The sequence below is a fragment of the Dreissena polymorpha genome, chromosome 16 (assembly GCF_020536995.1).
Source record: "Dreissena polymorpha isolate Duluth1 chromosome 16, UMN_Dpol_1.0, whole genome shotgun sequence".
Lineage (NCBI taxonomy): Eukaryota > Metazoa > Mollusca > Bivalvia > Myida > Dreissenidae > Dreissena > Dreissena polymorpha.
The window spans coordinates 19,447,849-19,475,824 of NC_068370.1; the positions used below are offsets into that span (position 1 = coordinate 19,447,849).

The 27,976-nt window shown below is 35.3% G+C and overlaps 1 protein-coding gene across 1 annotated transcript in view; it reads left to right on the forward strand.

Annotated features, from left to right (window-relative positions):
• Positions 1 to 27,976, forward strand: part of LOC127862913 (uncharacterized) — an 81,131-nt gene that overhangs the window by 15,205 nt on the left and 37,950 nt on the right. The window contains exons 3-4 of the mRNA XM_052402187.1: positions 2,742 to 2,780; positions 16,035 to 16,113. Coding sequence (XP_052258147.1) covers positions 2,742 to 2,780; positions 16,035 to 16,113 — 118 coding nt within the window. The remainder of the gene's footprint in view (positions 1 to 2,741; positions 2,781 to 16,034; positions 16,114 to 27,976) is intronic.

Consider the following 27,976-nt stretch of genomic DNA (forward strand, 5'->3'; position numbering starts at 1 on the left):
ACTTTCTCCCTGTCACCAGCTAATTGTTTATGTAAGTTATAATACATTCATATTCACATATGTCATTGTCTGTTTCCTTAAATTGAGACACAACTCGCGTAGGTTTTGGCGTAATTGCTTAAACGATTGTTTCTTTGGTAAAGAAGATTCATTAAGTAAATCAAGAATTAAATCAACAGCATTAGAACTCTGCAACTGGGTGGATTCAACAGCTGCTGCATTATGTTCTTTTGATGCGCATGCGTCATCCCGTTTATCAAAGATTGCAGATGGTGCTATCTAAGGGTAAGACATTGCTGATGAGGGATATCGTCGTTTGTGCATAAAAGATCTTTCAGATAAGTAATTGATGTTAGCACGGCAATGTTGTATTTTGTTATGTTCAATCCAAGATTTAATTTCACAAAACGATTACTTTAAAAAACAACAATGTGTAGTGGCAGGGCAAAGATATCCACATTATTCGCTTTTACATATTGTCTTTTTTGCATACAAAATTTGGCGTGATGTGTTCACTTTTAACACCAAATTCATCACTCGGAACAGTTCATAATAATGTGTATCTAGAGTTCCTTTACATGGGGTTGTTCTTGCTTTACCTAGCTTTTGCGATTTAAAAGATTTCATGTCAGGTCAGCTTTTATAAAAACCATAAACCAAGTATTAATTAGCATTATTTTAATCAGGGTTCAATGAGTTGCGCAATTAATGAATAAATGTAGTTGTATATCCGAAACCTATTTGCGCCAAATATATTAAATGTTCATATCTTCTTCCATTGCTAACATTGTTTCATGACCCTTTTCAACAGCATCAACACGATATTTCTTAGTTCCGTCATTGGACGTTACCCGTTATTTGTTTTAAGTGTATGTTTACTTCAATGATAATGATGATTAAACCCGTTGCGGATTTTTCATATTGCTTTTTTGAAAATTATCTTGCAAAAAAATAGTTTTTTAAATCCTAAAAAATATAACATAATACAATTTACTGACTACAGATGTTGCCTAACCATGCCTTTTTAACGATTAGGGATGTTATTTGTTTTCTGCTGTATTTAAAAGAATTGTGCAGTGATCCTTTAGTATTTACTAGTGATGACTTTGTCTTGATATGCTAGCTGAGTAATCTGCAGTCAATCATAAATAAGCACACTAAGAAAATTATGTTACCTTCCATACCAACAACATAAGGTTATTTTCAACGGATGAGAGGTCTTAATGATCTTTAGTTTGACATAGTATTGCATGAATCATCGCGTAATGTTTACATGACGGCTACTAAAATGATGCAAATTGATCATGTTGTATTCGATATCGAGTGAAACACGCGAGGAGACGGTCTGGTTAAAATGTCATTATTAGCAAATTGGATGCGCCCCCTACGCGCTGATTTACACGTAAACCTAAAGATGGAAGTTTGCGTCCGAGAAACGCAAAACGATACAAACGGTACTTTTCCCCATTATGAGTAATTACTGTTTTTATCAAGGAAAGTAGTTTGCGCCACGTTATCAGTCAGTTTTATTTCTTTACAGGTCCCTTATTGCGACAATCTTTAAAAAAGGAGCCCAACATGTGAAATATTTTATTAATCCAATAGTTGTTAAAGCGGTAACGTAAAGCTTATTCACTTATATATTTACTAATTAATTATTTGAGCAGGGGAAATTAAAACAAATAAAAATAAAATCTCAGAGATGGTGCCGTTGCTCTGGATGGTACGTGGAATATTGCATATATAAATTTCTAAAAGTGCGAACAGAAAACAGACAACATGAGTATACAACCAGAATACTGATACTGAAGTATGCCACACTGTGACAATTTAACTTCTGATGCACAAACAATTTGCGAATCAAGTCTAATAAAGTTTGTTCCAGTTAGAGCCAGAAAATGACCCTGTTGATCTAACATTTAGGCATATTCACCTTTATATGATTCCCTTTATACGTAGACAGGCTGGAATGCTACGTGAATAATTTCTCTGGTAACATACCATATTAAATTATGTATTATTATATTAAATTACATATAAATTTTTCGTCCGGTTTAAAAGCCAGCAACGGTTAACTTGAACCAATCTCTTGCAAGCTTCATTGCGATTTTGTAAAAAAAACTTACTTGGCGTTCCAGTTCAATAGTTTGTTCCAGAGTTAGGGGACTTAACGATTTCTTAAGTAACTGTATAGTGTACAATGCTCGACTTTCTTGTCGGGATATTTTGAGGGCAACATCAATCTGGAAACGCGTACAAATGTTTCATTACAAAGCATAGTGTGCATGATACAAGAACGTTATGTTTAAATTATTTTTGTCACATAGTAAGAAAGGTAAGAAAGAAAGTAAGAAATACATCGCGTGGTTCTTTTAAACAGATATCGATCAGAAATCAACATAGTGCATACTACTAGACCATTCTTATTTAAAAATTGCCTTAGAGGGGTTTTATTTGATTGTGTTTATATATATTTAACTACTTTATGCAATTCGATAAGTTTCGGTTAGTTTTACGAAAATACAACATTGCAGTTTTGATTGATTATGTTTGCACGGCATTTTTATTTTATTTTCTAGTTTGCTGCAACGACATGTTTTAGTTTCAAAATAGGTTCTTATAAATAATTTTAATTATACAATTCTGCTCCTCTGTTGTTCTATTGATTTTTAATTGCAATTGCAAAATGTAATCTTAACAAAGCGCATCCATCCGTTTGACTTATATCCGTGTTTTGACAGGTTCCACAACGTTGAGGGTGGCAGCAACAGAATGGGAGTGTAAGTCATGAAGTCATTGAATGTATTCCCCCCCCCCCCCCCCATCCACACACAACACCTCTTCGATCACCCGTCTCAAGACACAAAATCATCGCCAGCATTTTATTTCAATTTTTTTTCTAGTACAATTGTAACGTTTTATGCAATCCTTGAAGCAGCACGCGTGTTAATGGAAGATAAATTATGCCTGTGACTTCTCTAGGATCTTTCTCGATGTTCTAGGACACCCGTAGACGTCAGATTGTTTCTTCAGATTTATTGAATGGTAGTTAACGAGCTGAATCTTTATAAAGACATTTTTACCATGTGATTTGACAAAAATGTTACGTCGGTGTAAATAAGTGATTTAATTGAAAAACCTTACACATGTATAAAGCATCTCTTATATTTATATAAGAGATGTAATAATTTTTGTCAATAATATAAGAAATAAAAATAAATATAAAAGAATATGTATCTTCTTCGAACCTCACCTCTTTTCGAACCATTCACGAGTTTACATTTCATACGCATGCGCGCACACGCACTTCTTCACCGTTTTTTTGTGTATAAGTAATTTGTTTACGCCGACTCGCACGTAGCGGCAAAGTAGATTAATCATAAAACACGTAAAAATCATAGTATTCCTTAATGCGTTTTACATATGTAATGATTTTCATTAAAAAATTATACAAACATGGTCTTATTTTCGTACTTAACTTTGCTTTTTAATGTACACAAATCGGCTGCTGTAATAAGTCACGAGACCATGGTCAAATCATTGGGCGAATTTTTTTTTAATGGTGTACACTGAAGGGTTCGAAAGCAGGTACTCGCTGTTTGGGCGGCATTGAAAGTTTTACAAGATATGGTGGTGCTGAAAACTTGCAAAAATATGTTATTAAAAGAGGATTAACATAACAATTAATGTTTCTAGCCATGTTTGAAACAAGCTATTTATCAAAAAGAGTTCCTTTTAATATGTTTCACTATTTTCAATCTTAATCGTCACTATATTAGACGTGTACAAAATTAAGAGATTCGAAAGATGGTTCGTCAATGATACAAATGCATGTTCTAGTCTCCACGATTTCGTAAAATACGCGTTTTATTAGTAAAGTGATTATTGACAATTCTACCAAGCATTTACACACACGTATATGTACATTTAAAAAAATTAATACCTACATAAAACACACAAATGTTACTACTACAATTTCCTTATTGAAATACAAATGTAAAGTTGAATGTGTTGAAATTCAAACAGGAAGTAAAGGGTATAGTTCTGTTAATGAATGGTTTGCTCACCTGAGCATGTAGTGCTCAAAGTAAACTATTGTGATCACCTGATAACCGGCGCCCGTCGTCGTGTGGTGTGCTTTGTTGGTCGTCAACGTTAAGCTCCTTACCAATCTCGGGTAAAATGTCTCTGAAAATAAAAAACAGCCCACATTGAAAAAATGCAGTTCTCACTTCCTTTCTGTACTGAATCCTGATGTTCCATGTAACTTGGCAGTATCCATGCAATGTTCGAATCAGAGCCATATTCGTCTAAAATCAAGGCCTACTGGTAAATTCGTATAACATTTCTTGTTACAATTTTAAAGGCCACACCTGTGACCCAGTTTTAATGTAACTTAGTTAGAATTTTTATCTAGACAATATTTAGACAGAGTTTGAAACTAGGTCAAGTACGTTCAAGTATCTAAACCGAGTTAAAATCTGACGCTCTTGCGATCTTAAACTAGAATACCGAATGAAATCTTAGGAAAAAAATATGTCTTACCATTCCAGTGCCCACATTAATGACTTAATCAGGATAGCTCCTAGTAAGAATGTTTATATGAACAATGTTGTTGCCAGGTTCTCATCTAGTTTACGTGTTTCCATTAGCTAGGCTACCATATCAAATCTTAGATAAACGTTGTTACGACTCTAGAGGCAATATGAATAACTCAATTTCGATGAAACGTGGACAGATTAAGTGTCTTAACAAATCGAGATCGAGTTTGAATCTGGATCACGTGCGTTAAGAAAGTAGGTCACACCATATCTAAAAAACATATTACCACTCTAGAGACCACATATGACTCAATCTTGATGAGTCTTAGTCGGAATGCTTGCCATTGCAATATAAAGGCAAAGTTTGAATCTGAATTACGTGCGTCTAAAAACTGGGTAACCAGATTAAATCTTAGAAACAGCTTATAACCACTTAAAACCCCACATGTATGACTCAATCTTGATGACACATAGTCAGAAAATGTATTTCGACATTATCTAGGCCAAGTTTAATCTGGGTTACGTGCATACAAAAACAAGTTCACCAAGTCTTTTAAAAACCTTGTTACCCCTCTAGAGACCTCTTTAATGACTCAGTATTTATAAAGGGTGTTAGAAGGTTAGTCTCGTCAATTTTCAGAACCTGTTCAAATCTGGGTAACGTGTCTAAAAATTTAGGTCACCATATTAAATACACACATGTATTTAAAAAAGACTTTTAACCATTATAAAGGCCATATTTGGGACTCAATCATGATGAATCAGGAGACAACTTGATCAGAAAGTATATTGTGACAGTATCTAGGCAAAGTTTTAATCAGACTCAAGTGCGTCTAAACAATAGGTCACCCGGGCACATCTGTAAAGAAATCTTACCATTTTAGGGGCAAGATTCATAACTTATCTGTAACATATGTAGTCCAAGTTTTCATCTGAGTCAAGTGACCAAGGTCAACTAGGATATCTAAGGTACACAAAAGATTGTTACGACTCTAGAGGTAGCACACAAGTCTTCAACAATTGGTTTCAACGAACTCAGGTGAGCGCAATCAAGGGCAATAAATGTCCTCTTTTTATGAAATTGTTTATTTATAATCAGATAAAAGTCGATTTCATGAACGTTCGTTTGATGGCATATTATTCCTGTTCAATGTTTGAATGTTATTAACCAAGCCAGGACTTGTGTACTGTGACATATATATCCATATTTACACAAATAATTGTAAGATTACAAATATTCTCAACGTCATAGGTTTTTTTTCACGGAGAACAGAAGATATCACTTTAATTACTATTTATACACTTAGTTGCGAAATAAGTAGGAATTGAAAAAAGTCTTATCCTTCTTTGATAAATACTTTTTAAATGCCATCGTATTGCTAACAGAATTTATGTGGTAGTTCCAGTTACCATGTTGGTCCATTGATTTGTTAAATGTATATATATATATATATATATATATATATATATATATATATATATATATATATATATATATATATATATATATATATATATATATATTGTAGGACCAATTACGTAAACATTTTGCCTTGTTTGGTGAATTCGCATATAAGGTGATTTCAACATGTAATTGTGTTTATTCTGCTTAGTTTTTTGCGTCGGCTTTAGAAAGGCAACCTCAACCTAAGCGAAATGTGTTATTTCGTATTCGTTGTAGCGTAATTTTCATTGAAAACAGCAATTTGCGGTTTCTGTCTTGTGAATTATCACCAAACGCTCTAAAGATGGAAGCCATAAAATGCAAGTCGCATCTGTATTTAAAATGATTTATGTATAAAAAAAGTCTTATGAATGTTGTGGTTGTATGTAGCTATTATTTGTAAGCGTTATTTAATAAATAAAACTTGACACTTTTCGGTGATTAATTCCCAGGCTTCCCTTTCCGGACAAATCGAAGGACTTGTATATTACAGAGCCCCAGATATGTGTTGGCATATGAAAGCAAACAGTTGAAGCCTTCGACCCATCAATATATAATTTGGACGGAATTTATTGCATTTGCAAGGTTCTGAATCGGTGTTCCCCAATAATCTTTTTCGTTTTGCTTGAAGTCCGTCCAATCGGCTGTCGCACTTTTTTTTCCGCGCGAGGCCTCACGAACTTTTCCTAATTTTAGAATATTGAGTATGCAGCAGTCCTATAGGACGGACATGGGCGTCGATTTTAGGTCATACCGTTACAAATGATTGGGAGTTATTGCCATTTGATTCTTAATATGTACTGTTCTAATTTATTGTTCGTTCAAGTGCCAGAACTCAGGTACGAATTATCCACATTAGGTGAAACTTTTTATGCAATTTCCTATTAGTGTTGACATGAGCAAACTAGAAATGGCGCGGCAGAGGCCGATGCGTATCTCCAAGCGGCATGTTTGACCCAGGAGCGCCCCATGGTTGGTAATGGGGCTATGCATAGTTGAGATTGACCGTAATGTCATAAGAGATGTTCAGTATCAATTTGAAGTAAATGGGTGTAGAAATGAAGAAGTTAATGTAAAATAACCTAAAAAAATAAGTGAAAATCTCTGACCTGGCCCCGCCCCAACCCCCATAACTTTTGATCCAAGGGTCAGATCAGAATTCCAAATAGTGCACTGTGGCACATACGGTATGCTAATAGCTACCATGTGTGTTAGTTTCAAGGTTCTAGTGCTAATATTGTAGGAGGAGATAGTGGCCAGGACGGACGGACAGACGAAGGAGATAACAACATTATATATTTCAAAATCTAAACGCGGACCCTAAGTTTAAGGTCAAGGTCACGGTGGTCAACAATTTCATGCGCATGGAAAGGCTTCGTTCAGATACACATATACACATATTAAAGCAATATCTGAAGGGACACAGCAAGTATGAGCCTTTTTCGAATCGCGGTCGCAGATTTCGAAACCTGAACGCTGACCTCAAGTTCAAAGTCAAGGTAACAGGGGTCAACAAATTTATGCCCATGGAGAGGTGTTGTCCAGATACACATGCATACCAAATATGAAAGCAATATCTGAAGGAACACAGTAGTTATGAGCCTTTTTCGAATCGCGGTCGCAGATTTCGAAACCTGAAAACTGGCCCCAAGTTCAAGGTCAAGGTCACAGGGGTAAAAAAATTGTATGCACATGGATAGGTGTTGTCCAGATACACATGCATACCAAATATGAAAGCAATATCTGAAGGGGCACAGTAATTATGAGCCTTTTTTGAAACGCGCTCGCAGATTTTGAAACCTGAAAACTGACCCCAAGTTCAAGGTCAAGGTCACACGGGTCAAAAATGTTATGTGCATGGAAAGGTGTTGTCTAGATTCACACGTATACCATATATGAAAGCAATATTTGAAGGAACACAGTAGTTATGAGCCTTTTTCGAATCACAGTCGAAGATTTCAAAACCTGAAAACTTGCCCCAAATCCAAGGTCAAGGTCACAGGGGTCAAACATTTCATGCGCATGGACAGGTGTTGTCCAGATACACATGCATACCAAATATGAAAGCAATATCTGAAGGGACACAGTAGTTATGAGCCTTTTTCGAATCGCGGTCGTAGATTTTGAAACCTGAAAACTGGCCCCAAGTTCAAGGTCAAGGTCACAGGGGTACGAAATTGTATGCGCATGAAAAGGTGTTGTCCGGATACACATGCATAACAAATTTGAAAGCAATATCTGAAGGGACACTGTAGTTATGAGCCTTTTTTGAATCGCGGTCGCAGATTTCGAAACTTGAAAACTGACCCCAAGTTAAAGGTCAAGGTCATAGTGTTATAAAATTGTGTGCGCATGGATAGGTGTTGTCTGGATACACATGCATACCAAATATGAAAGCAATATCTGAAGGGACACAGTAGTTATGAGCTATTTTCGAATCGCGGTCGCAGGAAAATCTCTGACCCGGCCACACCCTAACCCCCATAACTTTTGACCCAGGGGTCAGATCAAATTTCCGTCGCTGTCACAGTCGCACATATGCTCATAGCTACAATGAAAGTTTCAAGGTTCTAGTGCTAATAGTGTAGCTGGGGCAGATGGCCAGGACGGACGGACGGAAGACCGAGATAATCACAATATCCCCACTTTTTCTCCGAAAAGCGTGGGGAAAACTATCAAGTTATTCCGTTTTGTGGATTAAGATTGTTTTTGGGCTTTCAAACAATGACTTGTTTCCATATTTGATATCAGACAATATTTATAATAAGGCCTGCACGTGACGAAATTAAAATGAAGCACCCCCATTTGATGGACATCCGTAAAGTTGCAGGTTTTCCCTTCCAATATTTTGTTCACGGTGTTAATTGGCCTTTGATTTAAAATATGCAAATTTCTAATGAATCTTGCGAAAAAACATCATATCACAAGAACTTATTTCTGAATTTGATAAAAGTGTATTTGCGAGGACATATGGGGCAATCACGTGAGATAATAAATTGTTTCTACAAGATCTTGCACAGTTATGATCTAAATTTGATTAAACTTAATACGGTCATTCCAAATAAAGTAGATCTGCGCACATTGCGATTTCGTACTGTGAACATGATTTTTCAGATGTCTTTCACTCTTTCATTTATCCTTTATCGATTCCTAGTAAAGTTTCACGTTTCCGCATGAGATTTTCAGAAACTCAATAACCGAATTTGTGACCATGTATAAGCAGTATTCTTAGTGGATTGACATGCGCATTTGGTCATCTAATTCCTCATCAGTGATTTTCGAGGCGTTATTGACATTTGAATAAAATATTGTTTCCGAATGAGATCTCTGACACAAAATGATCCAAATAAGAACACGTATAAATGTGTATGCAACTTTAGATAAAAATTCACATATTATCACATCATTCCTTTCCAGTTTCAGATAATTGTATTTTTCTGATATGTTGAACTTCGAAGCGTTGTTGGCACAATTCCTTGTGCACATGCTTTCAACCTACCCATACATTGACACTGCGCTCAACGGAGGGCATCCAATAGTTTTACTGATATTTTTGTTTTTAGTCAAGGAGTACTTAAAGCTTAAAATATTTAATTAATGCGTAAATAATATCATAATCAAGATTTTTCTGAGCCTGGATGTCTTTATTACTCAATTTCTTATACCACGAAAATCCCATTTAGAAATGCGCAAATAGATTTCTTTTATTTATTTTTATTTTTTTTTATTCAATATAACGCATATAATGTAAACATGTGCATAAGCAAGAACAAAATTATAACATGCAACAATGATAATGTTAAACATATTATACAATATATGCAAATATTTACATATTTTTTTACCTTGTGTTTTTTTTAGGTTGTTGGTTTGTGGGTTTTTTGCTTTGTTTGTTAGTGATATATGTTTTTTATATAAATATATAATAATTAAAACTATAGATGAGTTGCATAAAGTGGGGTAGATAAACACCTGGACTAGATTATGAAAGTTAAATGTGTTTCCATTTTTTTCAAACATATGAAGTGTATCGTTGTTGATGGCTTTTTCTTTTTCAATTTGGATCTTTAGTTTTAAATAATTTATAAAATAGTTCCAAGTAGGTGTTTGTTTTTTGTATTTCATGCTGAATATAAAATATTTCAATAATATAATAATGTAGTTCACTGTGTTATTAATTTCTGGTATTTTTAAAGTGTTTACACCGAAACTGATATTTAAGAGAGACAGTTTTATTCTTAATTATTGTTTCTCTAAAAATGTTGTCAATTTGTTCTTTACAGTTTGAATATGTTTACACTCCCAGAAAAGGTGTTCTATTGTTTCAACATTTTCTCTGCATATATCACATAAATTTGTGTTAGGTAGGTTGCACTTAAAAAGAAGATTTTATGTATTTGAAGCTATGATTCTATGGACATATTTATATTGAAAATTCTCAGTGTGCTATCTATAGTTGTTTTATATGGCATGATAAATATTTGTTTCCAATTTAATTCTTGTTCTCGAATAAGGCATTGCCATTTATTTTGACTTCTGGAGTTTTCAGGGTTTTTGATTTGAAGTGTGTACAATATTTTGTTCGTTTTGTTTTTCAAGTATGTTTTCTATGAATGATGATTGAGTATATGATGTGTTATTTGTATTGGTTATAGATTTAAAATGTATGGGTGTGCTTTTGATTAATTTGTAATACACCAATTTCCATTTACTCGTATTGGTATTATCTATGTATCGTTTAACCCAGCCGCATTTGATTGCATTCAAGAATGAGTCAATATACGTTTATTTGATACCTCCATTTCCTACTAATTGAATTAACTGAGTTCGTTTAATTTTATCAGGTTTACCGTTAAGTGTGTAGAATATTTTGTTCGTTTTGTTTTGCAAGTATGTTTTCTACGAATGATGTTTGAGTAAATGGTGTGTTATTTGTATTGGTTATAGATTTAAAATGTATGGGTATGCTTTGGATTAATGTGTAATACATTAGGAAATTGCTTGAATGTATTCCGTATATGTAACATATATTATCAAAACAATAGAAGTCCTTAATTCTGTAATCGAACAATTGGTCGACATATTTAATGTTTCGTTCAAACCAATGTTTATAGAAAAGCGTCTTATTGTTTGATGTTATGTCTTTATTGTTCCATAGAATAGTTTTACTGTTGGTTTGGGTTTCTAGATTATGAGTAACATTACTCCATGCCGATAGAACACTAGATAGAAATATGTTTTCGTTTGCAATTTTATGTAAAATATTATTGCTGATGTTACATTCAAAAAGTAAGGAGTCACCATATTTTTTAAAGATTTTCTGGTAGAATAATTTCCATTTACTTGTATTGGTATAATCTAGGTATCTTTTAACCCAGCCGCATTTGATTGCATTTAAGAATGAGCCAATGTCTGTTAATTTGGTACCTCCATGCAGTTATACGGACGGTCTGGTTTATAATAGTTCGAATCGCTTTTACCTGAAATTGAAACTATAAAAAACAATACAAAAAGTGCAATAAGTGCTCGGGGGATAAATTGATAATTGAAAACCCTGAAATGGCAACCTGAAGTTGTGCGAGAATTATCACAGCATCATCATCAATCGAATAAAAATGAAGGCCGAGAAACTGCTGGCTGAATTGCAGGCTGGAGCCAGAGCTGGGCGGATAAAAGTGGAACATATATTAAACTGCAGAGTCATCATTAAGAAACACCTACAACACCAACGTGTCCTCTTTCACAACTTCATCGACTGTCGCATGTTATGAGATTATCGAAATTGACAAAGAGCTGGTGTAAGTCGTCCAAAAACTCTACGGCAATGCCAGCAGCGAATTACTTCTTAATGGTTAGAAAGGGTCTTATTCAGGACATCAGTGGGACCCATCTCAAACTTGAGATTCGCTGATAACAATGACCTCATGGGTTGCACATGCATTGAATTAAAAGATCTCACCAAAAGACTCTATGGAAGAGAATGAGCCTTCTTTCAGCTTAGGGAGTCGTAGAACATGGTGCCAAACACCACAAAGACCAATTCAGACATCCCCATAAACTGCGAGAGGCTGGAAGAATTGACCTGCTTCACGTAATTGTGAGCAACCCAGTCGAAGGATGGTACCAGAACCGCCGAGGTACATGTACGAGTTGCCATGGTAACCGCGGAGATGGCCAGACTGAGCAGGTTGTTGCCAGGCAGCTCCATCAGCTGCCCCACCGCGTGTCTTTCGTTGTATCAATCCTACTGTACGGCTGCGAGACCTGGACGCTTCACGCGGACGCAGAACGCAGGATACTGGCGTTTTAACACAAGTGTCTCTGAAGTCTGCTCCGCATCTCCTTCATGTAGCACAAGACCAACGAGGACTTCAGAATGTGAATGCAACACTTGTTGGTCACAGTTGCCTCTACTGGCGACCGTCCCACGACGAAAGCTGGCTTCGTTTGGACAAGTCACCAAGCTAGACTGTTAGTGCAGGACTCTGCTTCAGGGCATGTTTGAGGGAGGTCATCGTCGAAACCGTCAGAAGAAAAGCTCAACGGACAACGTGAATGAGTGGACAAAAATTCCTAAATGAAATATTCTCAGACCTAACTTGGGGAGGATTTCTGTATCGTCGTCCCCCAAACGGCCAGACCGGTCAAGGGAATGATGATGATGATGATGATGATGATGATGCTGCTGATGATGATGATGATGATGATGATGATGATGATGATGATGATGATGATGATGATGATGATGATGATGATGATGATGATGATGATGCTGCTGCTGCTGCTGCTGATGATGATGCTGCTGCTGATGATGATGATGATGATGCTGATGATGATGCTGATGCTGCTGCTGCTGGGCTGCTGCTGCTGCTGCTGCTGCTACTGCTGCTGCTGCTGCTGCTGCTGCTGATGATGATGATGATGATGATGATGATGATGATGATGATGATGATGATGATGATGATGATGATGATGATGATGATGATGATGATTAAAGTCGATCCTACAAATGGAAATTCCAACAAATCATTTGAGTATGACACAAGATAAGCCATCCGTTTACATTTGCAGTTTTTGGATTCAGTGGGAAGCGAGAGCTCAAGTTCGCTTGTCTATCAAATAAAACAAATAAGCAAGATCATTGCTTGCTTTAATCGTTGTAATGCAAAGGACATCGATGCTGTGTAAAACGTGTTAAAGGTTTCTTAATTGTTTCGATGTGCTGTGAGAGGCTAAAGGTTTCAGTTTGTGTTTCTTTGATTTTCCTCTCGTTTTGCCCTTATACGGCATGTGTCGCTCTGAAAATTGTAGAAAAACCCATATACATTATTATATTAATCACACTTTTTCCGCTTACAATATGGCAAGTTATAACTACCACGTGATTTTCTATAAAAATGGACCATAAATACCAAGGTATCTGGTTTTATTGCAGATTTACAAAGTCGATATGAATTGTCGTTTTACACAATATTTGTCGTTTTTTATGCGGTGGCTTTTGCCATATATATTTTAGATATTTATCATTAGTGTGCTCTTATACATGATATAGTATTTGCCACACGGGTTGCGGCTACGTATGGTCAGTTTTTCCCTAGACTTGCGATGACAATTGCACCAAAGATTGCAGCTATGTAGAGATAGTGTTTTTTCATACATGCAATAGCATTCGCCACGTAGATGTAAGATGTATTAAGCTTTACTGTACTCTTAAATATGCAATTTACCACAAGAAATGTAGCTATCTACAGTTAGTGTTCACTTTTACATATTATCGCATTTGCCACGCAGATTGCAGCTATTTGAGTAAGTGTTGTAATATATGTGGTGAATTTGGTTTATTAAATCGCAGCTATATGGAATCAATGTGACTTTATACATCCGACGCCACACGGATTGCCGCTAAAAAGAGCTAGTGTTTCTTCATAAAAACGATGGCATTTTCTACATATTGCGCCTATCAAGAGCTAGTGTTTCCTTATACAAGTACTTGCAATGACATGTGTCCCACTATTTGCAATTACGTTTGACATACGTAGCTATCTTGAGTTACTATTCCATTGTTCATCGATGGCATTTGCCACTATTTGTAGATATCCTTACAGAACAGAACACTTATTTGCGACTAACTCATATACAGATCTTCGTAAAAAAACAATTAAGTAATAATAAATACACATAATAAATACACAATACACATCCGTAAAAAACAACAACAACTTTTAATGCATGTTTTTAAAAACAAATATATTTCGAATGTTCTATTTGTTCTAAGTAAATGGATATTTCTATAATGGGTTTCCATTTCTTGTAAAGAAATAGTGATGATAGTGTCATATACATCAGTGCGACATCTTGAAAAAACAACAATCTTGTAGTCAATTGCGAATCATTACAATAAAGTGGTAAAAATTAACAGATTCGGGATATAACCAAACGTAATTAATACCTGATTCTTGCAAAAGTTTTCGAAAGTTTGATGCCAATGACTTGGAATAAGTGTTCTTTAATTGTCTACTTATAATATTGCTAAAATATGATTCTTGCAAAAGTTTCCGAAGGTTTGATGCCAATGACTTGGAATAAGGGTTCTTTAATTGTCCACTTATAATATTGCTCAAAATACAATTGTACGATTTTCCGTTAAACATTTTTAAAAAATGTTTAACTTTCACGAGTAGCATCATTGTTACACCCAATTATATCCTTTCTAATCTGCCTTTATGAAAGACAACATTTTTAATCGTGTTGATATTGACAGTTGTATTTCAGTTCGTTTGAGGAAATCGTTTAGGAAATATTGTAATCCTTCTGCGGGTTCTGAAATTATTACTGCGTCTTCGGTGAATAATAAGACATTGATGAATAATTGATCAATTTTAATGCCCGCATCTATATCAGCTTTTCAATGCAACTCAATATCATTTAAGAATAGTAAAAACATTATCGGCGAACATATCTCTCATTGTTATAAACCGATGTCGGTTTCAAACAATTGTAGAATGCTATTAAAATGTTAAACGCACATTTAAATCTGAGAATACGAAGATTGAAAAACGGACATCAATTTGCCATTGATTCCTGACCGAATAAGATTTAAACAGAAATGCATACGAGCCATTCAATCATATACCTTTAAATAATCGAAAAACAGCGAAATATTTTTTGTTTATTATGTACATGTTTTTGACTTTCAATAAATGATCGAAGGCCAAATATTGCGTCGGCTGCACTTAGCCCGGATTAAAACTGAACTGTTCATCAGTAAAAATTGCATTGGTAATAGCCGAATTTTGTAAGCGTTTGCTTTGTATATGAGTGAATTACTTAGCAAAACATCTAAAAAGGGTTTCATCTCGCCTTCTTATTACCTAAACGTTTTGTGGTCACGATAATTTCGTCCATTGACATGTATCTATAGTGCTCCGGGTAAGAACTTCCAGAGCTACGGTTATTGACGAGATTTCAACAAAATGTAAATGTTTTCATTATTTATATTACCTTCATACAAGGTTTTTAAAAAGATCAACGAACTCATTTAATTCAATTGTTTCTCCGTTCAGGTTTGGGGATCACTTTAAGAACATTTTCCAAAATTCTTTAGGTGATTTTGATTTCATGCTCTCCATCTTGCGCATCAAAGATCGATTCAAATCTGTCTTGCATTGACGAATATAATATTTGAATCATTTCTCTTTTTTTTAATACTGACTGGCGATTTTTCTCGTTTAAAATTGTGTTATATTTGTACGAAGCATTTTTTAATTCTTTACGTTTTCGTTCGTACTCCGCCTGGAGTATTTGTCCCATTAAAATTGCAAATATATTTATTGAGACTATTTGCAGCTTTCCCAGAGTAAGCATGCGCTTGTAAATGCGATGGCGTTAGCTTTCAACAGCTTGTTTTCTCTTAAATATGCTATAGATGCATTGTGCTGTACTTCGTTCAATAGCATTTGCTAAACTGATTTACATTTTATACATAACGTGTTCATGCATGCTATAATAATGTGATTTGTAGCCGTTCAAAATCTGCATTCTAATTTCAGATGTGTCCCTCGGCCTGACTGCGCTGTTGGTCGTAAGCGTCGTGGTTATTATTGTGACGTGTACCTGTTTGCTGAAAATGTAGGTTTGGTTTCTTGGTTTCAATACAAATTCATCGACAAAATACATACATTTTAGTATATCCTTCTCAATGTTTCTTCATGGTAGTCTTTTCTAAGATAACAAACAAAATATAACACGTTGCGTCATATGACGTCTCGTAAAATGACGGGAATGTATATATCATAACTTCTAATGTTATCAGGCTTTATACGCACATCGCCTGGTCGGTCCGTTGATATTTCAGGGAGTAATTGTCCGAAGTTTCGGTTCCCATACGTTTAATCAACCCTCATAATGCCAATGTGCTTTATCATGGAGCCGTTATCAATTTCACTGCTGTTTCCCGTATCTTAGTCTCTTACCCGTATTTCACTGAAGAGGGCTAGGGATTTCGCCTCAGTCATGTTCTTTCGTCCGTCGAACCGTTTTTATGAACGTCCGTCCGCTAAAATTCATCTGCAATATCTAAAAACGAAATAAAGATACTTAGATTTGCTTGTTTTTTATAGCGGGATATATGGGGATTATGTATGATATTTTAATTTACACCAGTGATTGGAGGCAAAAAACTGCAACTACAATTTTAAAAAATGTGTTAAGTGAAACTTGGCCAAAATAAACGGCTATAGATTACCTAATTTTTGTGTCCGTCAATTCATTCATATGTTCATCAGTCTGTATCAGTTACAAACATTGGTAAGGGATAATTATTACTGTACGTAATTAAAACAATGGCTTTTTTAATATTTGTCAGTCAGTGTTTGTTTATATATTCAAAAAATGTGTTTTTGTGTGATTGTTGTTGTTTGTTTATCAAAGTATTCAGTTTCCTTCAATCGGTAAACATGGTTTAAGTAAGTACATTAACGTTTGCAAATATTATCTTAATATTTAAATTAAATAACTCGACGAAAACGTGTATGTTGTATCAACATAACCAATGTTTTAAGTATGTGGCAAAGCGAATCTTTCATGAACGCGTGGTCCAAAATTGTATGTAGTAATTGTATTATAAACATGTTCAAGCAAACGTGAAATACTGTACGTGTTATCAATATATTTTGGAAGACCTCGAGGATAATTGTGGTAACATGGAAATTAAAATGTTATGATTTAAGTTATGATATAATTTCCCTGATAATATTTGTGTTTGTTAATTGGAAGACCTAGCAATCTCAACTAAAATCAAAATGAAGTCTTTCCGTAAAAATAAGTAATAACAGGAATAATTTCGCAAAAGCAAACTAGTTTACGGGGTTGTATATAGAAAATCGTACAAATGTCGGGTAACACCAAGTAAAATAAAATTATACTCAACAATACCATTACAAGGGAAGTACATAATTATGATATATTCATACATCTAAATTTACGCATGGAATTTCATGTGCGCTTTATGCGCAACAATTTTCACCAGAGATTGCAAGTCTGCTGAATTAACTGGTTACAACAAATCTTGCTACTGATGCGACAAGTATACGTTGGATATGATTAGGGAGCATAACACACGTACATATAACGCCGATATAAAAGCAATACACCGTCATGCAACGATTAAGTCAGACAGAATAAATTACTAACGTGCTATTTCTGCTGATTTAAAACAGGGCTGGAGTGCTATATCAGGACTGGTCATAGCAAATTTCTTTCAATAATTGTACAAACCGGATTATGTCCCGACATTGCTAATCGGCATAATTATCCAAAAAAAAAGAGTTTCAAACTCCGATCCAAATAACAAACGCCGTATCACAATCTTAATTTGCCTTGATGATTATTTACTGCCGTTATCAATCAACGAAATAAGTTAATTTCTAAATGAAAACAATTTAAATCAAAGCGCTGAGGGAACTTAAGTTGTTCGCTATTGCATAATCCTAGACGCAACTCATTTTTCAAAATTAGGTTACAGCTTTTTAAAGCGCAAGTTTGATATGAACATTCAAAATAATAAACTGTGTGTCTTAACGCACAGGTCGAGATGTGTCAGCACTGTAAATAATCCTATTTATGTAATAGAGATACATTTGACAAAATAACAACAACATGTCCTTTTTTGACGTTCTGAAAGCATAGAAAGTATGATAAAAATCGTATAATGAGAACTAGAATAAAATAAAATGTGCAATCACCATCATATTAAATGAATATTGTTGAAATATCGAATACCTATAACACTAAGAATGTAATTTCATTATGGAAATTCCCTTGGCAAAACTTTTTTATTGAAACCATATACACATTTAAAATATGCAATAAGATAATTGATGAAAATAAATAAATAAAAAAACTCAAATTAGGTTGTCAAAAAAACAGCGCTGTTGATCCGCACTTTGTTGTTGATGCTTTACGTGTTACCCTAGCAGTGCAGACGTTGTCAACCAGTCTCTGACCTTAACATCGATATAGAACACTAATGCGCTTTTTCGGCGAAGCTGTTTTACCCAGCTGTTTACCTTAAATGTCCTTTACATAACACCAGCAGACACGATTGATTTTATTCAAATATTGTATAGGCTTATTCGAGAGAAATTTCTTGAACCTTGGCTAAATCACTGTGTCTGGGCAAAGCGTTAAGGATGTTACACTGTTCCGTGTAAGGAATTCCGGACTAGTCATGTTCAAACGACACATAGACGCAAAGTGTGGCCCAGTTACAATTACGCGTTAAAAACTTAAAATCCATATCGCAAAATTTTAAGGTCTGTACTCGGTCACTAAGTCGTCAGGGGAAGACATAATTTACTATCGAAAAAACAGTTTCGCATTCAAAATGAGAAAACACACACTACCGAAAAAGCATAATATCACAATAAGAGGAAAAAAGTTTCATTATCTAACCACAAATGTTTGCCGTCCTCGGTCAGAACGTCTGGAAATCGTTCCTGAAAGCCAGAAAAGGCTATCATTTTTGCAAATTTGTTATATTTTCTATTTTGAATTCAATTTTATATCTAAAAGCATTGTGCTAAATGTGCCATTTACAATTCCAAATATTTTTTTTAAAGACCCGCGTCCTGCGAAAATAGGCAACATGCACCCATCATAGCTATAGCTCACCCAGCCTGCGGAGTTCTCAGTCTGGTCAATAGAGACATAATGAGACCATAAAACCTTTAGTGATTTTATAGCGGACAGTATCACCTCTGACCAGACTGCGAAAATGAACAGGCTGGGCTTGAGCTACGCTGGCCGAACCGAAATAAGACACATGTTCGCATGACGCGGCTATGGAAGTGTGATTTGAATGTGTCGAAAGAAAACTGAGTGTCAATAAAATAATTACATACGATATATTTTAATGGTGAAGATATAAATTCATAATGAGCCTTGCAAGGACACATATGATGTGAACTCCCGTTGTATATTTTTTTCAGCGTAGCTGTTTAATCCAGCTTTTCACCTTAGCTGACCTTTGTAAGCGTCCAATCAATTTGAAAATAAAATTTCCCGCCGGAAGACCTGATTCTTTTCGAAATAGAAAACGTGCAATCTACAAAAAAATTCACATTTACATGAATATGTTATTCTTAGTATAGTATATGTTGTCTTAGTATAGATGTGACAATAACGTAGTGACGTCACCATCTATGTATAGAATGCACTATACGTTATTGTCACCTCTATACTAAGACGCATCACATTCCCCTGGTTTGGGGAATTATGCTTCCGCCAATGTAGTTCTGCGAAGGAATGAAAATGTTAATAAAGAAAGAAAAATCGTTTTTTATTGTGTTTAAAACGGAATGTCGTTTAAAAAAATAAATATTATTAAATTATGAGTACATGTGATTTTGAATCTCTATTAAGACTGATAGCGATTATCAGAAGCACGATTACCTTACCTACTTTTGCTTTCACTTTTCACTCTTAAAATAAGTGCTACCCACAATTCCTTTCGCGTTAGAACACAGGTCAGTAAGACCGGTGTGTACACAATGCTATACTTGTTGATCAGCTGTAGGTTTATTTTCCCTTATCCTTTTATAGCCTAATATTTTGAATGACCTTTGATGCGAAAAATACCACGTGATTAAGACGCAGCAAGTAGTGGGCTATTTTAATAACTCATAAACATTCTCTTTCGCGACACGAATAATTCAAACATTGTTAATTGATCTTTTTTTATTACGCTCTGTTCAAAAATATTCTTGATCACACGATATTCACATTATGTGTCCATTTGTGATTGAATATAGTTGAACAACTAAAACCTCTCGCATAAATAATACAACTCTTTCTCGGCGCGGATGCGAGAGTTATCAGGTCATAGTACCTAATAAATCTGGCTTGCAAAACCTTAGTTGGAAACGAAAACCAAACGAAAACCAAAACTGATTTCAAGCCTGATTTCAAGCCGGTTATTCAACAAATGATCATATATTTGCACTCTATGCATAAATCCAAAAACTAAGATCTGAAGAACGCAAGCTATCAGCTTATTGTTATGTTCCCTTTTACTGTATTTGAAGTCTTTCTGTTTCAAAATATTCAAACTGAATTTAGGAGAGAAGATACTCGAAACATGTTTTCAAACATAAAATCGTGCGTATCGTCTAACGGTACTTAATCCCCATTGTTTCTCATTACACGACCTCTATTGTTATCTCTATAAATCAACGACATTGAAGAGTACCTTTAAGTAAATAACTCTGCAGTTAATCTTAAAAAACACAACTTAGTTTTTAAAACTAATGTAAACTAATGGTCTTGATTTCTTCGGACAAAACAGCACTTTTCAGTGTGGAAGATTATATGATATTCTTTTTAAAATTATTTCAAATCAGTTTTGTATTTCCTTCGTAAGATATTACAGACACACATACAATCCTGTATTATACATAGTATATGAAGAACAGTTATTAGATGGGTACATAAAATAAGTTATTCTTTCCGTAGGATACTACATACATACATGTTATTTAAAGAGTATTTTAAGTACAGCTATTTTAGTACAGCACATATGAAGTTATTAAACATACATTCATACACAATTAACATGGTTTAATAGTTTCTAAAACTATACCAACTAATTTACTCATAGCTGTAAGTATGTATTTTGTCTGCCGATTAGGAGCCATATTTGGCGATATATGCTTGCGTATTTCTATGGAACAGTCTGGTTTTCAAGTTGTGTAAATTCTATGGAAAGAAACCAAATCGGTGAATGGCGTATATTTGAACCGTGAAAAAAAAACTACCGGAAATATTCCATGTTAAGAGAAAAATAGTATATTTACCGAACTACATACGTGTGCCTGATTTTGAAAATATAGGATGAACATTTACATTTTGCGATCATTAAATTAAAAGCAGAGTTGTTGTTTTTTTTCAGTTGTTTGTTGATTATCCACTGCATGAAATGTTTGTTGTACATTGTATTCCATATTTATCATTACATTTTTTAATTCTTATCTATACAGTGTATATATCAGTGCATAGTTCATAGCACATTTCCTAGGCACGTTTGAGAATTTACATATTCTGGTAAATACAGAAATAAGACATTGAAGAAAATATCCCCATTACAAATATATGAAGAGGGAATAACATTTTACTGCCATTTTGTTGTAAAATGTATCAAGTGAGGTGAAGCATAACACATGGCGAGGCTTGCCGATAAGTAGTTTTATTTATGTCGAGCCGCATATCTTGCAATTCTTGCCGAGTCTGTATGAAACCATAGTTTGACTACATTCCGAATAATAGCGCAAACCTCCAAAGATTGACTTATATAAACGCTTACTTACGTTAAATAAAACATATCAGGCACCTTTGTTTCAGGTTGAAATATTAGCGTAGAGGTATGGTGTAAATATATATTCAAACTACAAACTTGCATACGTAGATATAAATGATACCACATCAAATCATATTAATGTATGTTTCCTAAAATAGCATTATATGTATCGAACATAAGTTTCTTAAATATGTTGAAATACGTGATATATCAGCATTTAATAATGACACAGTTTTCATTCCACACATGCAAATCACACATTAACATCATATTGCGATTTGTATATAAAAAATCAAATTGCGATTTATTGGGATGGAAAATTGGTGCCAGACTGTGTTATAAGAAGCAAACGGACAAACGTCGGAAACATATTCTGACTTTGATTGACAATGTGCACTGTGCAGACAAACTATTGGCCTTGCTCTCCTGCGAAAATGAATGTTTTACGTTTAAAGATAGTACTCAATGTTTGTACTGGAACGCTTGCTTATGCGAAACCCAATAATTATTACATATAACACGACTTTTCGCAGTTATATCAGGATAGGGAACAAAGGGGGATAGCAATAATTACATGTTATGAAAAATATTGGAGCACATAATGCAATATGAAAATAATCGTGACATTTTAGAACACAGCCTTAAGGTAGGAAAGAATTGACTAATGAAAAGGGAAAGGCACACACACTAATTATTTGAAGCATTAATTGTAAACGATATATGCATTATGTAGGATGGGTCGATTCAGGCATTCGAAATGTCGTCACGGATTCATGAAACGCGCACCTACAACTGACCGGTATGTACACGCTATTTGTTTCCGTACGCTAGTTTCATGTTCAACATTCGGCTACCTTTGTTTCAAGACTAAGTACAGTATCCCTACATTTTTTAAATAAGCCAATCCAATAGTAGAGTATCTATTGGCGGGAAAATGTCTCCAACATTTTATTTGCTGTTGATAAGGTCAAGCAAGGTGAAAAGCTGGGTAAACAGCTACGCCAAAAAAATAATGGTCAAGTTTGATGCACATTTTGGTACCTCAATGACTTCTTATAACTTCAATTCCATCGCGTAACTTACCCTTTATCTATATGACAATACTACCGCGACAAATATTAGCATCACGGTTTTGATTTTTTTGAATTTGTTCTCGATTCCAATATCAATATCGTTAGTAGTCCCAGATTTCGTTAAAAGACACTTATTATAAAAGTGATTTGTTTTAAGAAAATCTTTGTATTTTCTTGGTGCTGATAAGTCACCTATAGATACTCATTGATAACCTGAAATTTATCCTGTGAAAATTGCTAACCGTGCACCGGTTTCCCATCGCTACATAAAATCTTGTAGGCAATTCATGTCGTTTTACCGTCTTTGAGAACTTTCTTCATCATGATGAAGGCCATGGCTAAAAAGAAAAGGAGACTGATCCTCACGATGAAGAAGGCTAAGACCATGACTAAAAAGAGAAGGAGACTGGTTCTCATGGTGCAAAAGGCTAAGACCATGACTAAAAATAGAAGGAGAATGGTTCTCGTGATGCAGAAGGCTAAGACCATGACTAAAAATAGAAGGAGACTGGTTCTCATTATGCAGAAGGCTAAGACCATGACTAAAAGGAGAAGGAGACTGGTTCTCATGATGCAGAAGGCTAAGACCATGACTAAAATGAGAAGGAGACTGGTTCTCATGATGCAGAAGGCTAAGACCATGACTTAAAAGAGAAGGAGACTGGTTCTCATGATGCAGAAGGCTTACAACATTGTTCGCTTACAACTGGGCCCATCTTTAGCGCTGACCACTGCACACGACCAATTCTCGCTCCTTATTTGATGCGAATTTGGCGACTATGTTTCGCGGTTTGTTTCCGAATCTTATGTCCATACTGTGGACTCTTTCGAAGCCGATCATATCATCTATTTCCTTAGCCAGCTTGATTTTTTCGGGAAGAAACTCCCATACTCTGCTTTCCGCATCTTTGATAGTTCCGGCGCTTGGCTCCGGTGTGCCACTGAACACCAAATTGTTCCTCATAAATAATCCTGCAAATAATATATCTATTTCTGCAGCTCACTTAATTTACTGTATACCATAATAAGATCAAAGAAAATACTATCAGCGTATTCCTCGACCTTTGCAACGTGCTCAATCAACTTCCGGTTTCTGTCATATACAACCACTCACAACTGTTTTTATTCTGATTCCATTTGTTCTGATACTGACCTGTATCTTCTTCAATTGCTCAATCAACTTGCCATTTAACGGTCGTGCGATAGTTGGAACGTCCGTTGGTCAGAACTGCTAAAACAGTACTCACATATTCTCTGAACATATAATTTTAAAATAGAAATGACAAATTTCCGTTTTATATTACAGAGCATGTGTCTTACATCAAATGTGACTCACCGAAACGTGCGTAGATCCGGAAGGGCCTCTTGTAGCACTTTGATGTTGTTAGATCTTAATTGAGTATTTAAAAGAGTTCGAGGTTCGTTTAAGTCGCGTTGTGTAATTTTTGTTTTGACTTAAAACTTTTAATTTGCCCATAGGTTTGCAAAAGAAGGCAACAAGTCATTTTCTGTAATATATCAGTTTATTCGTGATTAAATGATCGTATAGTCCACCTGTTTTAGTAAGTAAACAACTTGGACATTTCCCATACTTTAACATCGATGACAAAGCAGTTTCGTGACCATTTAATTCTATCACCCTGTCAAATTGTTCTATTTTTATATTTTAATCTCGATGACAAAGCAGTTTCGTGACCATTTAATATCGGTTTGACCGTCAAATAACCATATGCTGGGAGCATCCCTACATCTACGCGATGACCAAGCAGTTTCCGAAATAGAGTTCAGATTAACCTGTATACTTTGTCAGCTTATGCCTCAGTCACAAATAATCCGGTCGCCGGCCGATGTGTCCGATCTCCAGGCATCGGGAAGACTGGACGCGTCGGAGCCGTCCGCCGTCCGATGAGTGACAAAGTTAAAACCTCAGTCACAAATAGACACCGATCACCGTCCGATCAGCGGCCGACGTTTTTTTCCTTTAATCGGGCTGGCGCCGGTCGATGATCGCACGGAAATCGGTTCATTTTGTAGCATCGGGCGGCTTCCGGATTAATTTTTAATCTCAGTTTGTTTTACCCGACATCGGGCCCGGGAAGGAATCGAGTTGAGATCGAAAAAAGATCGGATGATCAACGAACGGTTCTCGCCAGGCGTGCGCCTGACATCGGATTCATTGTACGTGTATCATGACGATCGCCGGCCGATGTATATGCCCCTGGGAAATACTTTTACTTTTGCCGATACACGTTTAATGAATCCGATGTCGGGCGATCGCCGGGCGATACCCATGCGTGTATATATAATACCTATACGAGGGTTATTTTTTTAAACTATGAATTTTTGTCAATATTCGTTGTTGAAAAGTCAAACCATACACAATAGGTGTACATTTAACAATCTGGAACCCCTGGGGTAAGCTCGGGGGGGGGGGGGGGTAGGGTTCCGGGGGGGGGGGGGGAAATTTATGATACTGCTGCCTGTGGCTCGATATATCAAGTTGTACATGAGTTTCTTACCTTGATAAAACGAATCGAGAACCAGGCTGACGATATGAAAAATGGGAGTGCCTATAGATACAATATATTGTTTAGTGTTTATAAAGTTCATAAAACAAAAAAAAATATTGTTAAACTTTTTGTTGGACATTTCACATTTAAACGTAATTTTTTTCCTGTATGTGTAAATGTTTGCGAGTCGTAATTCATTAAACAAACTATATTTTACTAGCATAGCCATTTTTGATAACACAATTGTCATGGAAATAATGATTTTATTAATCAGTTTACATTAATTTTAGATCATAATTGTATTATCGTCAAAGTGAATTGATCGTGGCTTATTTCATTGAAGTTTACACAATTTCCCAGCCGGCAATAAACAATAGGCAAACGGCATTACCAAGTCAAGCTACTAAATAACAGTATTTATGTAGCTTTGATTTTACGAGACACTGCTAAGAAAACAATCTTAGCCTTAATCGATATCATCGATGCAAATACTCTACATCATAAGAAACATTATCATTCTTTCACCTAAAATAGTGATTTAATCACCGCATATATTATTGCATGTTTGTAATCATATTCTGAGATATCGTTTTTAGCATAGGTGCGTTTACGCACCTATGCTTATGGTATATACCACATTTCGAAAATCCACATCGATCGGTTGCCCATTATGAAGCCTTACCTGATCAAAAATCAGATGAAATATCTATTTAATTTAGGATATGGTCATTCTTACAATTTTTTTTTGGAAACCTTTTTCTAACGTTTTCTTCCAAGAATATTGCTGACACCGTTTTTAGTGAATTTTTCTAAGACCGTTTTATGTCAAACAAAAAATATCTTTTAAAAAGATATACGGCGTTGATAGTTCAATGAATTAGATCAAGGATAGCGAATGTATTTTTCTGTGCAGTTCTTAGCTGCATCACACGCAGTACGGGATGTTACGCGGAGTTTTCGCGGCTTATTTTAAGCATGTATTGATAAGCATGAGCGCGATGATTCTCAATACTGTTTTATTTAAAATATTATTTTTTTACATTTCATTATTACGTATTGCTGGTCATAAACCTATAGATACGAAACAGAAACCCAAAAGAAGAATGGAAGTGAAATTTAAACATATGAGTCAACCGGCCACACGCGAAGTATCCGTACATATTTTAAATATTTATACGCGCGTTCTTCGAACAAACCTGTTTTAGTGGTTTGTCGGGCATTGCTATTTGATTCGATTATTAACAGTATCGAGAATCATCGCGCTCATGCTTAATACATTAGTCAATATAGTGGAATAATTCTTGTTAAATTAATTATTGTTCATGGTATTGTTGAAAACACATTAAGAACCTATTATTGACATACCATAATAATATCGCTGCATATCTTCATTTAACATCTTTCTGGTCTAAAGAAAATTCCAGTTCACCTAGTTCACGGATAGCGTCTATATTATATAACGATTCTTTTACTGGCCGCGAACTCAGGTCAGCGTATTCGAAGACGCAGCTATGACCTGTAAATAAACCACACACTAACCGCAAACTGACCCGTGATACCTCGCGGCAATGCATTAAAGTGAGGCCACGCTTTCACTGCTCTTTATACTTTTACATGTTTACATGTTGACAGGAATATGGAAGTCAGTACTAAATATGAGAACATAGCCTTTAAGTATAAACGCTGTTGCCTCTGAAAATAAAAGGTGCACGCACAAACTGTATTGATGTCGAGATTGAGTGTAAAACTGTTCTATCTATTAAGCCTTTTCATTAGAGATAAAAATGTTTCATGCTGAACACGCAGTAAAACAGTGTTACAAAGACGCGGACATGTTTCCAATGTTCCGGTGGAATGCTCAAATCAGCCTATGGAATAAATGAAGTCTATTCATTCTGAACTAGCCGCGGGAAGTTTTATTTGAATTTTATTGGACAGTTACAAAGGTCAGGTAAGGTGAAAAGCTGGCGTATACAGCTTCGCCGAAAAATCTTCTTATAACCTAAAACAAATTTCGTTCGTAAAACAATTCTATCTGCACTATAAATCTCAATCTCCTACGCAGTGGCCTCCCTTATACTAGAAGTTACTGACCGGGCGAAGCAAGGTAAGTAACTGCTGTGAGGAGTTTCTATAAAAATCTGCATTCAGAAATCTGTATTCAGAACTCAATCTGTTGTGCACGTCTGCATCTAACGCTTACCACAAGTTTTACGACAAATTCTTGACGCTGACGAATAGGGTAGCGTCTATTTTCATTTGTGAAAAGAATAGTTCGATACAGATCTGTCCGTGCTTAAATTTTGAAAGGCTTGGGTAATTATTTTTCATAAGCGTTTCAAACACTGATGTAAATGGAAAGATTATCTATTTAAATAGTCGGTAATTGTTTGAAATTATTGATTTGAGAAATTCGCGGATGGCGATATCGAACTACATTAAACCACGTGACGCCATTCTTCCCTGTATCTTGCACCTATGCTTTTAACGCCATCGGCGCTCTCGTTTAAAACTGGACCTAAGTCAACAACTAGCCCTAAACTAGTCGTAAACGCCAC